This window comes from Aquarana catesbeiana, linkage group LG03 (assembly GCF_042186555.1).
Source record: "Aquarana catesbeiana isolate 2022-GZ linkage group LG03, ASM4218655v1, whole genome shotgun sequence".
Classification (NCBI taxonomy): Eukaryota; Metazoa; Chordata; class Amphibia; order Anura; family Ranidae; genus Aquarana; species Aquarana catesbeiana.
In genome coordinates, this window is record NC_133326.1 from 711,610,350 (window position 1) to 711,626,410 (window position 16,061).

General features: G+C 48.9%; 1 protein-coding gene across 1 annotated transcript; it reads right to left on the bottom strand.

The window, feature by feature from the left end:
* Nucleotides 1-9,268: 9,268 nt before the first annotated feature.
* LOC141133649 (E3 ubiquitin/ISG15 ligase TRIM25-like) lies at nucleotides 9,269-14,166 on the bottom strand. The gene has a single exon (XM_073623145.1). The coding sequence runs from the start codon at nucleotides 14,153-14,155 to the stop codon at nucleotides 12,578-12,580; it is 1,578 nt and encodes a 525-aa protein (XP_073479246.1). The 5' UTR covers nucleotides 14,156-14,166; the 3' UTR covers nucleotides 9,269-12,577.
* Between the last annotated feature and the right edge of the window lie 1,895 nt (nucleotides 14,167-16,061).

Genomic DNA, 16,061 nt, shown 5'->3' on the forward strand with positions numbered 1-16,061 from the left:
CCTCCTCCATGCTGATGCTGCTTGCCGATAGGGTCCGTTCCTCTTCCATGCTGATGCCGCTTGCCGATGGGGTCCATTCCTCCTCCAGATGTAAATAGCGATGTGAGGACACAATCCAGCATCCAACCTGATGGTGGATGTCGGTGTGTGCTACACAAGACCTGTGACTTATACTAACCCCCTTCCAATCACGGACGCAGCCGATCAGAATGGGCTGCGTCTGAGATTTAGGAGGTTGGTATAGGGACAGGGCATCATCGGCTTCCTGAGCCGAGTGTGCACGCCTCCTTCCCGAACTGAGCATGCGAGCAAAACGATTGCTGCGGAATGACGGCTTGCACACACGGCCCACCGACACAGTAGCCTCGCCGGCATACAGCGCATGCGCGCTGGAGGAGCAAGATGGCGGCCGGACGGAATGCATCTATCTGAATGACCTGCCATGTAAAAACCGCAGCGAATTACTAAATCCGGGCGGCTTTGTGTGCCGGGCATGTAGGATGAAATCCCAGGAAGTCAACCACCGCAAGCATTGTAAAAAGGGGGGAAAAAAGAGAAAAGACATATATTAATTAAGTAAATTGGATCAGGTGCAATGAACAGCACCACATAGAGGTAGAAGTAAACAAATATGTTTTAAATAAGGAGATAGTTACTGTATATGTGACGGGACAGATTGACCAGGACAGACAACAGCCACAGGTACATAACAATTTGAATATCATTTAGTATAATACTAGAATATATATATATATATATATATATATATATATTTTATATATATATATATATATATATATATATATATATATATATATTTAAATAAAACTTCCAATACAGTATATTACATGGAGACAATAGTACACCTGCAATAATTCTCATGATACAAAACAACGTGGCAGTTTGATAAATGTACACCATATTGTTCATTATATTATACACAATAACATCACATTGAAATCAGACTATATTGTCCCTGCAATACTAAAGCTGGAAGAATTTAAATGGATTGGCATCCATGATTTGGAGAAGAAAGTGTTTATCTCTATAAAAAAAAAAGGGGGGGGGGGGAGAAAGGGGTAACTCCATCTCAAGTTGCGTGGTGTAGCAGATTGCTATCTCTCCATGCCGCTGAATGAGAACCCCTCCAAAAATGGCTTGAAACATACAGCCTCGTTGAGGCAGGGAGGTAAGGTGGCTTTAAGAATATGTATCCACCGCAGCTCCAGCTAAAGGAGGGTTTTAGGTAAGCGGCGGAGGGCACCGGATCGTGGCGGGAGCCCACTCTCCCGCCGCCGATAAAAGTGATCTTGCGGTGAATCCACCACAGAGACCACTTTTATCTGAAACCGGACCGCTCACTGAAGAAGAGGATACCGGGGGTTATGGTAGCTAGCTGCTGCCTTAACAACGACTTCCCTCTTCAAAGTGCCGACGTATATCTGAGTGAGTCGGTCCGGAAGTGGTTAAATGACTGCAAAACCAGCCAAATTATATTGAGTTTGCATGAACATTACCACAAATGGCTCCTGAGTTTTGCATTAATTAGTCCGCAACAGGTAAACATACATTGCATACTTACCAACTGTCCCGAATTTCCCGGGACATTTCCGGGATTTAGTCTATTTTCCCGATTTTATTGTTTCCCGGGAAATGTCCCGAGGAATCCGGTTTTTCGCGATTTTCTGACACCGCCGCCTGCTGCCGCTAGAGGTCCACGGCCACCATTTTTAAGAAGACCAGGAACACGGCTAGACGGAGCTCCTGTGTCGCCGCCCACCCTCCGCCCCGCTCTGCCCCGCCTACCGCCCCGCATTGCATTACATTCAGCGAAGAACAGGGTTGACAGTGGGGTCTTTAAGACCCTGGATGTCTCATTAAATAGAACCTGTCACCAAAAAAAAAAACATCACATAGGGGACTTTTTGTCCCTTATGTGATGGGGGGTTATGGGGGTCTGCGGGCAGGGGGCTTATTGGAATCTGGAGGCCCCCCTTTAACAAGGGGGGCCCTAAATCCCAGTCCCCCCCATGTGAATGAGTTGATAAGGACGTCGCAGCCAGCTTCCCGGCCCCGCTCCTTAACAACCAGCTTATACTGCGCCCTGATTGGGCAAAGCTTTAGGGTGCAAAATGCACTGTGCAGCGCACAGTTCATTGCAGGGCGTTCGGTGGGGTGAAAACTGCCAAACACCCTGCAAATTCAGATGTTCCCCAAACAGGATGAACAGCCAATGTTCATCCCAAACTGATGCTCAGGCCAAACTGTTCAAACTCTTCCAACTCTACTGTGTCCGGACCACAATTATAGAGTTATAGAGGAAGGAATAGAGTCCTCCAGAAGTGCAGAGTATTTCAGGAGAGGAGAGTTATAGAGGAAGAAGCAGAGTCCTCCAGCAGTGGATTGTATTTCAGGAGAGGAGAGTTAAAGAGGAAGGAGCAGAGCCCCCCAGCAGTGAAGAGTATTTCAGGAGAGGAGAGTTAGATAGAGGAAGGAGCAGAGTCCTCCAGCAATCAGAATTATGGTGAGTTTTTGACAAAGCCAGAGAAAATCCTTGATGAACATAGAATCTGGACTGGTCGGGTTGGTCAGTAACAGTCAGATTGGCCAGGGATGGGAATGTTGTCTGTCGCCTGCCCTCCTTGGCTTTTATAGGGAGGGATAGGGAGGGACAAAAAATGGGCATTTTAGCTCCTCCTGTTCAGCCTTGATATGTTCAGTGTGTTTGGGTCAGGGTCATGTGGCCAAGGACTTCACCCAGATGATAAGGTGCAACCTGTGCCTGAGCCTTGGCCACCCCTACAGCCGATGTCCCAAGGCCTGGAACAATATGGAGAAGGAGGTCATGTGCAGTGGCGACTACTGGGTTTTTTGAGGGGGCGGCAAACAACCTCCCAGGCGGCTAGCGGCGGCGCAGCACTTATCCCCCCCGGGCGGCTGTATGGTCCAGCACTTACCCCATCAAGGCAGCGGGCTGCGGGCAGTGGCCCCAGTGTCCTCCAGCATGGCAGGCTACAAGCAGCGGCTCCGGTGTCTTCTGATCAAGCGGCTTCCTCCACGCCTTCCGTCATGCGTCTCCTCTCTCCTCCTAGGCACTAGGCGTCCAATGGGATGATCTGATACTTTGGCCAATCAAGAAACGTCCCGCTTCCTGATTGGCGGAGACAAGATTTAGTGTGAAAATAGCCAATATTTTCCTATAGAGCCAGAGCCTATTAGAGCCTCTGGCTCTAATCACGTACTTCAAAAAAACACTCCCCCCCCCCCATTGGAATCCATAGTCTAGCTCTCTGTATGTAGCTCAGGGGGCTGGACGCATAGATAGGGGGGGTGACACCCATGTGCCCCTAATGGATGGGCCGCCACTGATCATGTGGCCAAGGACGGCACCCAGATGATAAGATGCAACATGTGCCTGCGCCTTGGCCACCCCTACAGCTGATGTCCTGAGGCCTGGCACAATATGGAGAAGAAGATAACAGATGACCTGTTGAGGCTGGATGGGTTGGAGGATGAGGCTCCTGGAGTACCATCCTCCTCTGCCATGACCCACTCCCCTGGACCTGTTCAGGATCCCTCCCCAGTTCTTGTGGCCACCCCTCCTGTGTCTGTAAGTATCCCTTCTGTGTTTTTCTCTGTGTCCCCCCCAGCCTACTGTACCTGCTCCTCTTGTGTCAGAACCTTCCAAGTCTGTGTCCCCCATGAGTCTACCCCTCCTCAGTCTGACTTAAAGGAAGGTTCCCAACACCAGAAGTGGTAGAGAGCACCAAAAAGGGTGCTGCTGCCTCTTCTGTAAAGAAGTCCTCTGTAAAGACTTCAAAGATAAAGGCAAGAGATGAAAACATCTTTGAGTCTTACCTGCAGTACCTGGAGGAGAGAAGGTAGGTTGTGAGGCGGAAGAGGTAGGTGGTGAGGACGTAACAGGGAAGCTCCAGTGCCTGTTTCCAACCATTCTAGGACCAAATTAAGATATTTCCTCATCTGCGGCTTCTTTAGAGCGAAGTTCAGATTCTGAAATGGAGTTGGAGGAGGCCTCAAGAAAGAGAGAGGCTTCTGGTGATGAGCAGCAGAGAGGAGCTAAGAAGCAATCCATCCAATAACCCAAATGGTGGTTCCCCCTCTGTTAAAAGTGGTGACAATAAATGTCGCCAGCATTAAGTCAGTAAGTGCTCATTCTATGGCCTTCTTTTTGTTCAGCCAATTAGATGCTGAAATTGTATTTTTGCAAGAGACTAGGCTCACCTCCTTGGCAGATATTCATATGGCCAAGAGAGAGTGGAGGTATGGTCCATCTTACTGGTCTCTTACGGCGGTGTGGCGGTGTTGTTTAAAACCGGCATGGTAACTGTCCAGCGGGCTATTGAGCTGGAGATTGGGAGATGTATGGTCTTAGACGTCCTTGTAGGAGGGCAGGACCTGTACCTAATGTTTATGGGCCGCACACAAAGTGGGACAGGAAATGCCTTTTTTACAAGGATCAAGCCATTTCTTTTTACATCCCGGCAAGTAGTCTTTGGAGATGACTTTAATACAGTGACTAGGCCCAAGGACAGGAAGGGCTTCAAGGACAAGCTGGGATACGATAGCCTTTTTTAAAATAATATAGTTAGGGATGCTGGTCTGAGTAGGATAGATATATACTGTATATATATATTTTTTTAAGGAGACCTCTGCTTTCTCGCCCACAGTGGTGCAGGCAGCGAAGTTCTCTGATCACTGTATGCTATCTGTGGTCCTGAATGCTTCAGACGCCCCTCAGATGGGCAAGGGCATCTGGAGATTGAACTCAACTCTCCTCGAGGATGAACATGTTAGACAATCCTTTGAGGAATTCTTTCAGGCACAGGTGACCATCCTGGACCTCTGTAGCAGCAAGGCTGAGTGGTGGGAGCTGACCAAAAAGAGGATCACTGGATTCTTCCTGGGGCATAGGCAATAGAAAGCAGTTTGATAGATACACGATCTACCAATGTTTGTGGAGGAAGCTGGATATTCTTGTCTTGAGAGGAGAAGATCCTGGGGCAATCTCCGAAGTGAAAATCCTCCTCAGGAAGTGTCAATATGACCGGCATGCCTCTTTGGTTCTGGAGAGGGATTATGGGAAGTGCCACTCGCCTGACCATTACCAGAACTGCAAACAAGGTTTAGCTGTTAAGACGGTCGTTGGCGTTAAGGATAGTACAGGTTCCTTGACAATGTCCAGGTCAGGGATCCTGGAGGTCGTGAGGTCTTTTTTATGCTGACCTTCTTGGGAGGAAACGTGACCAGGGCTGGTGCAAGGATTTTTGACACCCTAGGCAAAAACTAATTTTGCTGCCCCCCCTTGGCTCCAACCCTGACTCGACCCCCTTTGCCCTGCCCATGTATACCCTACCTTTTTAATGAAGCGCCCATCAAATTCTGCCTCACCAGCACCCATCAATGCAGTCTGCCAGCGCCCATCAATGCATCCTCTCCAGCGCCATCAAGTGTGGCCTCTCCAGCGCCCATCAAGTGCAGCCTCTCCAGCACCCATCAAATGCAGACTCCCAGTGCCGATCAATGCAACCTACCAGCGCCTATCAATGCAGCCTACCAGCACCCAACAATGCAGCCTAGCAACGCCCAACAATGCAGCCTACCAGCGCCTATCAATGCAGCCTACCAACGCCCATCAATGCAGCCTACCAGCGCCCAACAATGCAGCCTACCAGCGCCCAACAATGCAGCCTACCAGCGCCCAACAATGCAGCCTACCAGTGCCCATCAATGAATGTTTGCTTGCTTCCATTCATACGGGAGTCAGGACACAGACACAGTCCTCCGCTGCTGCTGCGCCTCTGACACTATGTGCGAATGTAGCGGCGGCTGCCTGCTGATGCTGAGACTTAGTTGCTTGCTGCAGAGAGAAGAGAGTAGGAACGCCAGTGGCCAGGCGCCCTAGGCAGCAGTGTGCCCTAGGAAGCTGCCTTATTGCCTAGTGGTAGCACCGGCCTTGACCGTGACAAGATGGAAAGCTTTTTGGACTCTACTCCAGGTCCAAATGGTGGAGATGGTCCATTGATGAATTTGACAGAGGAGATCACGGTTGAAGAGGTGATGAGGGCAATTGAACAGCTTGCCATCAAAAAGCCACCTGGACGGCTGAGTTTTACAAAGGTTTTAGGTCTATTCTGGCTCCACATTTGGTAGAGGTTTTTAACAGTTGCCTTGCTGAGAGGGTGCTTTCCCCTTCCATGAGGCACTCAGCTGTGCTTCTCCTTTCAAAAGGTAAAGATCCTTAGATGTTGAGAATTGGCGCCCCATCAGCCTTCTCAATGTCGATAGAAAGGTACTGGCTAAGATACTTTTCTGGCGCCTTTCGTCAGTAGCAGGGTCTTTGCTTTCTCGCCATCAGCACTGTTCGGTCCAGGGTAGAAGCACCTTCACAGCGGTTTTAGCTGTCCGGGAGGCCTTGGAGCAGTGCAGGGCTGCAGGCTGGGGAAAGTATTTTCTGGTGTTGGATCAGGCAAAGGCTTTTGATCGTGTTAACCGTAAGTACCTGTGGCTGCTCCTTAGTAAGTATGGTTTGGTATGGTTTTGTTGATTGGTTGAAAGTCTTGTATAAGGGGGCGAAAAGCTTCCCTCTTGTTAATGGTTGGGTCGGGCAGTCCTTTGAGGTTGATTCCGAGGTGCACCAGGATTGTCCCCTGAATCCCCTGCTCTATGTGTTTGCAATTGACCCCTTCATCAGGAGGCTAGAGAAACAGCATGTTGTGTGGGGTACCAGTGGGGCTCCCGGGTGAGCCACCTTTGAGAATTGATGCCTATGTGGATGATGTTCCGGTGATTGTCACTGTGAGAGATGAAGCGGAGGAGGTGGTCTCTCTGACATCACGATACTCTGGAGCATCAGGCTTCAAGATCAGTCAGGAAAAGAGTGAAGTTTTCTGGATGGGAAAGGAAGGTGAGGGGTTTGCTTTCCCGGACACCTATCCATGGCCCCAGGAAAAAATTTAGATACTAGGCATTGAATTTGGACCTGGCGATTATGACCTCATTATGGCCGATTATGGGGGCTTGGTTGAAAGCATGGAGGGGTTTCAAGCAGCCTGACTGCCAGGAATCTCTTTCCCGGCTGGCTGTCTGTCTCTTATCACCTAGATTTTATAATTTATGATTCATTTTTTAGAAATGGCTGTGTGCATAAGTGATGGGTTGTGCATCTTAGGACCTCTCTGCTGCTTTATGTAAATAGTTTTCTAAAAATGTGTTGGTAGTGGACTATGTTTATATTGTATATATTCTGAACATGGATGTGTATTCCTTTGTTTTCAGTTGAAGTTTTGTACTATGGTTTTGTTTTTTACTTTTGTATAAAATTTGTTGCTTGATTCTTTTCAATATTAGATCAGCAGAGTCCTCCGGCATTTCAGAGTATTTCAGGAGAGGAGAGTTATAGAGGAAGGAGCAGAGTCCTCCAGCAGAGCAGAGTATTTCAGGAGAGGAGAGTTATACAGGAAGGAGCAGAGTCCTCCAGCAGAGCAGAGTATTTCAGGAGAGGAGAGTTATAGAGGAAGGAGCAGAGTCCTCCAGCAGAGCAGAGTATTTCAGGAGAGGAGAGTTATAGAGGAAGGAGCAGAGTCCTCCAGCAGAGCAGAGTATTTCAGGAGAGGAGAGTTATCACATCACATGTGGGTGGTAATGATGGGAGGGGTTTTGTGTATATATATTGTTTTGTGTCACTTGATTGTTGTCCTGTGGGAGACGAGCTTGTGCCTCATCAAAACCTTGAAAGAAAACGTCATCACTGAGCCTAGGTTCACATATGTTCAAACACAGACATCACATGTGATTCGCACCCGCACTACGCATGCGATGTCTGTGCAGTACGAGTTCAGCCATGCATGGCTGAACTCACATTAGATTCGCAGGAAACTTTTTTTTTTCCCCCGCACTGAAATCGGATCGCATGGGTGTTCTCACCTATGCGATCCGATTCCTGTGCGAGTTCATAGTTCACACTGCGATCTGTGAACCGATCTGGGGTCGTGTCATGAACAATGTATTGACACCCGCAGCGGTTCGCAGAGGGCAGTGAGAACTGCCTGCGGGAGGGATGTGATGCGGGAACCAGTGCTGTAATTGCGCCGGTTCCCGCATCGCACATATGTGACCCTAGGCTGAGTGTTCACCTGTCAGGACCCGTGAATGCCGCCTTACCTTTTGTGTTTTTATGGACTTCATGCTTTGCTGAGCACCCGGGACCATTTTATCTCAGATATGTGTGTGGTGACAACTATCCAGTAGTCACACAGTGGAGCCTTTAATTATGAGCATAATCCGTTCCAGGAGAATGCTTGTAATCCAAAGCACTCACATATCAAAGCGAGTTTCCCTATAGAAGTCAGTGAAAACGAAGATAATTTGTTCCGCATTGACTTCTATTGCATGCAATACCGCATGTGGCCAGAGGTGGGGGGGGCGACGGAGAGCCTCAGAAATACTCGGGGACAGCTCGACTGAACTCGGAAACCCTCGGAAAGGCTCAGAAACACTCGGGAACGGAGTATTTCCGTACCGTTCCGAGTGTCACCGGCGCCCCCGCACCTCTGGCCAAATGCGGTACTGCACACCCCATTAGCTTGAATTTCTGCTCGTTTTGCCAGACAACACTCGCAAACTGAGTCAGGATTTAAAAAAAAAAAAAGTTGCTTGTCTTTCAAAACGCTTGTTGACCGCATTATTTGTTAACCAAGGTTAACCAAGGTTCCACTGTATATATATATATTATATACAGCAGGGGTAGGCAACCTGGGGGCCCTCCAGCTGTTGCAGAACTACAAGTCCCATCATGCCTCTGAGAGTAAATTGTAACTGCTAGCCTTGCAATGCACCATGGGAAATGTAGTTCCACAACAGCTGGAGGGCCACCCCGGGTTACCTACGTAAACGCAGCAGCTAATCGCAATGTGCAAATGCAAGTGATCGCTGTGCCTGGAGTCTCGGAATTTCAAAATAACAAAACATGCTTTTAACAGCCGCCCCTGTGAAAGGGGCCTAATTCATTATCAACATCAATCCCTAGATCCTTGTAACAATCTCATCATGCCATGTTCTCTCTTAGAAAGGACACCGGAGGATGGGCATGACAGCACTTGGATGGCAAACTGGGCCGAGTCAGCCTACTTGTCCAGTCTGTAGACCCAAAAAATCCCAGCATGCCTTATAAACTGAGTGTCACGGATGCTCCCTTTACATTACAAAAAAACAAAAAAAAGTTTTATGCAACTGAAAACAAATACACGGATCAGATTAAAAATGTTTAATTTTATTTTAATTATAAAACCATAAATCATTGTACTTTCCTTTTAAATCATGAAATCAGGATTGGGGATATGTTTGGGTTGGTCTTTGGGCTCATCAAAGCCAAATATTCACCAACGCCAAAAAAACAAGCAATAGCCACACTCAGGATTCCAGTCTGACAATCAACTTTATTGATACAACACCATCTGCACAAACTCCTCCCTCTGATGCGTTTGCCCCCCCAATAGAACTTCATTGTAGAGACTAGAGGTGTGGTTGCTCCTTCCTTGGTGTTGGTGAATGTATTCTGTTGCTGAACCTTTTCATTATATAATGATTATGATCAGGTCTGATTAGAAAATATAAAACATTTTTTTTTATCCCAGGTAAATATAAAGTACAGTGGAACCTCGGATTACGAGCATAATCCGTTCCAGGAGAATGCTTGTAATCCAAAGCACTTGCATATCAAAGCGAGTTTCCTCATAGAAGTCAATGGAAACAAAGATAATTTGTTCCGCATTGACTTCTATGACATGCAATACCGCATGTGGCCAGAGGTGGGGGAGGGGCGCCAGAGAGCCTCGGAAATACTTGGGGACAGCTCAGCTGAACTCGGAAAGGCTCGGAAACACTCGGGAACGTAGTATTTCTGAGTGTTTCCGAGTATCTCCGAGTGATTCCGAGTATTTCCAAACGACTCCGAGTGCCACCGGCGCCCCCGCACCTCTGGCCAAATGCGGTACTGCACACCCCATTAGCTTGAATTCTGCTTGTTTTGCGAGACAACACTCGCAAACCGAGTCAGGATTTAAAAAAAAAAAAAAGTTGCTTGTCTTTAAAAACGCTCGTTAACCGCGTTACTCGTAAACCAAGGTTCCACTGTATTGTTTATGAATATTTCACATATGCCAAGTGCAGACAGCAGGCGGTGCTATTGGGTCAGTTCCCCAGCTCTCCTCCAGTTACTGACTTATGTGCTGTGAAGTCTGTAATTTGATCTTCCTGCCATTCAAGGCCACACCCAGCTGGATGAGTCAGAGGAAGGACACGCCCACCTCCCCGCCTCTTCTTCATACAGCTTTCTGTGGAGGATCAATGAGAGAGAGACAACCTAAAAGTCAGCTGGTCTGTCTGATGGGGAAGCCCAGAATTTCCAGTGACACCGTGTCATGTCATCAATGGAAATATTTGTACCAGTATACAGGCGGTCCCCTAGTTACAAACATCCGACTTGCAAAATGGAAGGAGACAACAGGAAGTGAGATGAAATCTACCCCTAGGAAGGGAAATTCTCTCCTGTAAGAGTTAATATGGGAAAAAGGTGTCTCCTCTCCACTGATGCTTTATCACCAATCCTTGTTTCACTAAAGACCCCAAACTTTTCAAAATCCAATTGTCATTGGGACAGAAAGTGGGGTGAAATCTTCTGAACTGTGTGGCTGGAACTACACTTAAAAAATGTACCTGTTCCGACTTACAAACAAATTCGACTTAAGAACAAACCTACAGACCCGATCTTGTTTGTATCTGGGGACTGCCTGGTATATACAAGTCATAGAGAAACGTGACATTAAAAATTATTTATAAATTATTAAATATTCCCAACGCCTTTTTAATATTTTTTTTAATATAAACATCTAAACACATTATTGTTTTTTTTAAGCAATTTGTATTTCAGTAAAATGAAAACAAAAAAAACAACCATACAAGAGACTCCCATGCTGAGACATTACCACTTGCCGACCGCCGCACGCCGATATACGCCAGCAGAATGGCAGCGGTGGGCAAATGGGTGTATCTGTACGTCCCCTTTAATTGGCCGGGCTAGCGAGCACGCACACGCCACCCGCGGGGCTAGCGGGCATGCGCCGCATACAGCGTTACCGTGCCCATGGGTTCCGCGGACTCGATGTCCGCCGGTGTCCCGCGATCGTGTCGCGGAGCCGCAGAACAGGGAGATGCCTATGTCAACAAGGCATTTCCCCGTTCTGCCTTGTGACATGACAGAGATCTACTCCTCCCTGTGATCGGGAGCAGTGATCGCTGTCATGTTAGTGGTAGCCCCTCCCCCCCACAGTTAGAATCACACCCTAGGACACACTTAACCCCTTGATCGCCCCCTAGTGTTTAACCCCTCCCCTGCCAGTGTCATTTACACAGTAATCGGTGCATTTTTATAGCACTGATCGCTGTATAAATGACAATGGTCCCAAAATAGTGTCAAAAGTGTCCGATGTGTCCGCCATAATGTCGCAGTCACGATAAAAATCGCAGATCGCCGCCATTACTAATAAAAAAAAAAATTAATAATAAAAATGCCATAAAACTATCCCCTATTTTGTAGACGCTATAACTTTTGCGCAATCCAATCAATAAACGCTTATTGCGATTTTAGTTTTTTTACCAAAAATATGTAGAAGAATACATATCGGCCTAAACTGTGGAAAAAAATATTTTATTTAGATATTTTTGGGGGATATTTATTATAGCAAAAAGTAAAAAATATTGCTTTTTTTTTTAATTATCGCTCTTTTTTTGTTTAAAGAGCAAAAAATAAAAACCGCAGAGGCGATCAAATACCACCAAAAGAAAGCTCTATTTGTGGGGAAAAAAGGACGTCAATTTTGTTTTGGTACACCGTCGCACGACCGCGCAATTGTCAGTTAAATCGACGCCGTGCCGAATCGCAAAAAGTGCAGCTTAACAATCATAAGATGTGGTGGTGATTCGTTTTTAGGCTTTACTCCCTGTTTTCACCGGGTGATCTGGCCAGTAACACACCTCCTGTATTAGAGCGCCCCCCCCCCCCTACTCTGGATGAAGGAGCAATGGAGACAACAATGGACAAGAGCATAGTCAGTCTGGGGGGATGGGAGTGTTAGATGCACTAGCAGATTTAAATACACTAACAAATTGAAGCCAAGTTCCAGCTCACACTTTATAATCAGTTACAGCAAACAGTTTTTTTCTTTTTAGGATAAAAGGTTTTACATTAATAAATAAAAGCTGGTCATTGTAAGCACCCCTGTCAGTGGTAAATGTCACTGTTTCATCTCTGTAAACTGGTACATCTGGAAGAGAGATTATTCTTTTGAAAAACAACAGACTTACTGGCCAGATCACCAGATGAAAATAGAAGAAAGAAAGCCTAAGAAAGAAAATGAATGCAGCCATCAAATCTAAGAATTGGTAAATGCAATATAATAAATGTTTGCTTTTGGGAATACCACTTTAAGTGTCCCCAATAATTTATCTTTCCACCCCATCCCCCTCTTCCTGTGATGTCACCAGTATCTGGGCGGAGTTCTCACATCTTCTGATTCCCCCCACAGATCTTTATACAACCTTTATATACATATATCCCAGCATGGAGGGGCTCAGTGAAGGTGGTGGTGAAGGTGCGGAGATGTCGGATCGGGTCACACAGATCATAAAAGGAGATCCGTCCGACCTCATAATCCAGATCTATCCTGACTCTGTTACTGGAGATATTGGAGGGTAAGAGGATCCTATTACTGTCATGTCTCACCCCATACTGATCACCTCTCCTGTACAAACACCAGGACTTCTTATTATATCCAATCCCTGACTGCACTCCTCTCCTCTCTATACTGGGGTAACACATCCCGACTCTCCATCTATCTGATCCCCCGACATCCACTTCCCAGTAATGTCTCCCTGAGGAGAAACTCCGACTGCTCAACATCTGAGAATAATCCTGGAATCTCTCTGGTGTTTCTGGACGATTCTGTTTTCTATCTGACCTGGATACAGTTTTCCTGTCATCTGATATATGGAGATAATTACCAGCTGTGTTTACATCCAGTAATATGTCTGCAGCTCCCTGTATATAGAAGGATACATTTCCCTCTGTTATTATATCAGATAATGTGTGTAATGTGTGTGATATCCCAGCCACATCCAGACCCCCTCCATCATGGAGGAGTTCCTCATGTCTCTCTCTATCCTCATTATCTCCATCCTCAGTATCACACAAGTCACCTGTGTCTGATTCCTGTAAGACAGTCAGTGGATCCGTCATGTTACACAGCTCCTCAATGTGACGCATCTTCCTGGACAGATCCTCCTTCTTTATTTCCAGATCCCGGATGGAGATGGAGATCCGCTCTGCCCTCCCGGAGATTTCCCTCAGGACTCTCTTCTCCAGGTCTTCCAGACGTCTCCTGAGATCTCTAAACAGGGCAGTGACTCTCTCGGTGTCACCAGCTGCTTCTTCTTCTACTATCCTCCTGTGTCCCTGCAGACTCTGGACTCTTTCCTCCATCTCCTCTCTCTTTATCAGAAGGTTCTGCAGAACATTCCTCAGTGTCTCCTTCTTCTTCTCAGAAGCCTCATCCAGCATCTCCACCTGGTGTCCTCGATGTTCTCCAGCCAAACTACAGGACACACAGATACAGGTCTCATCCTCAGTGCAGTAATACTCCAGGATCTTCTTATGGACGGAGCATTTCCTGCTCTCCATGGACAAGGTGGGGTCACATAAGACGTGTTCTGGGGACTTTTTGTGGACTCTCAGGTGTTTATCACACAGAGAAACCTCACAGAGCAGACAGGATCTAACAGCAGGTACAGGATAGTCCACACAGTGAGTACAGAAGACCCCGGACTCCTCCCGATCTGGCTGAGCAGACAGGAAATTCTCCACTATGTTACGTAGTGTTATGTTCCTCTGCAGTGCAGGCCGATCCTGAAACTTCTCTCTACATTCAGGACAGGAATATCCTCCAGACCCCTCCTGTGTATCCAGCACACGATCAATACAGACCCGGCAGAAGTTGTGTCCACATCTCAGGTTTACAGGATCTGTATAAATGTTCAGACAGACGGAACATTCCAGCTCAGCTCCCAGGTTAGCAGACGCCATCGCTGACAGTAGAAGAGAGAAATGAAAGTTTCTGACACCGGAGAAGAATGCAGTTGGGAGGGTCACATTCTCCTGCACAGGCATAGTTGCCAACATTGTAAAAAAAAAATGCGGGACACTTTTGTGGCTGTAGGCGGAGCCGTACAATAATTAGGGGGTGGGGCATTCGTTTGTAGGCGTGTCTTTGTAAAAATATACAAACGAAAAATGGGCGTGGTTTATGTGTCATCGTGGGCGTGGCTTAAATGGGCGTGGCTCAAGAGGGTGTGGTTAGAGTTTGAGATGAATGAGGGATGGAGAGGGGAAGAGGGAAAGGGGCAGAGGGGGAGAGGGAAATGACGGGACAGCAGCCCCAGATCCTACACAATAAAAATATGTGTATTCTAGAAAGTTTAACAATCAGCAGATAAAGATACTCCAAACACCTGGTGTTAGCACTTCAATCAATCCAGTACCATGGTTGTTATGGTGTCAGGATGATTGAAGTGCAGTATTTCTATTATTACATTGTAATATAAAATTAAATCATTCAACTCACCATAATGCTGAATCAGTGGGAGCCCCGAGTGTGTCACCTGTCACGTCGCCTGCTACCAGCCGTCCGTCCTTGCATCAGGTGCCCCCAGCAGAGCCCCCCTCACACCAGGAGTCCCCAGCGGAGCCCCCCCTCACACCAGGTGCTCCCAGCGGAGCCCCCCCTCACATCAGGTGCCCCCAGCGGAGCCCCCCCTTACATCAGGTGTCCCCGGCGGAGCCCCCCCTCACACCAGGTGTCCCCGGCAGGGCCCCCCTCACATCAGGTGTCCCCGGCAGAGCCCCCCTCACATCAGGTGTCCCCGGCAGAGCCCCCCCTCACATCAGGTGTCCCCGGCAGAGCCCCCCTCACACCAGGTGCCCCCAGCGGAGCCCCCCTCACACCAGGAGTCCCCAGCAGAGCCCCCCCCTCACACCAGGAGTCCCCAGCAGAGCCCCCCCTCACACCAGGAGTCCCCAGCGGAGCCCCCCTCACACCAGGAGTCCCCAGCGGAGCCCCCCTCACACCAGGAGTCCCCAGCGGAGCCCCCCCTCACACCAGGTGCCCCCAGCGGAGCCCCCCCTCACACCAGGAGTCCCCAGCGGAGCCCCCCCTCACACCAGGTGCCCCCAGCGGAGCCCCCCCTCACACCAGGTGCCCCCGGCGGAGCCCCCCTCACACCAGGTGCCCCCGGCGGAGCCCCCCTCACACCAGGTGCCCCTGGCAGAGCCCCCCCTCACATCAGGTGTCCCCGGCAGAGCCCCCCCCTTACATCAGGTGTCCCCGGCAGAGCCCCCCCCCTTACATCAGGTTTCCCTGGCAGAGCCCCCCTCACATCAGGTGTCCCCGGCAGAGCCCCCCTCACATCAGGTGTCCCCGGCAGAGCCCCCCCTCACATCAGGTGTCCCCGGCAGAGCCCCCTCTCACATCAGGTGTCCCTGGCAGAGCCCCCCCTCACATCAGGTGTCCCTGGCAGAGCCCCCCCTCACATCAGGTGTCCCTGGCAGAGCCCCCCCTCACATCAGGTGTCCCTGGCAGAGCCCCCCTCACATCAGGTGTCCCTGGCAGAGCCCCCTCTCACATCAGGTGTCCCTGGCGGAGCCCCCTCTCACATCAGGTGTCCCTGGCAGAGCCCCCCTCACATCAGGTGTCCCTGGCGGAGCCTCCCTCACATCAGGTGTCCCTGGCAGAGCCCCCTCTCACATCAGGTGTCCCTGGCGGAGCCCCCTCTCACATCAGGTGTCCCTGGCAGAGCCCCCCTCACATCAGGTGTCCCTGGCGGAGCCCCCTCTCACATCAGGTGTCCCTGGCAGAGCCCCTCTCACATCAGGTGTCCCTGGCGGAGCCCCCCCTCACATCAGGTGTCCCTGGCAGAGCCCCCCCTCACATCAG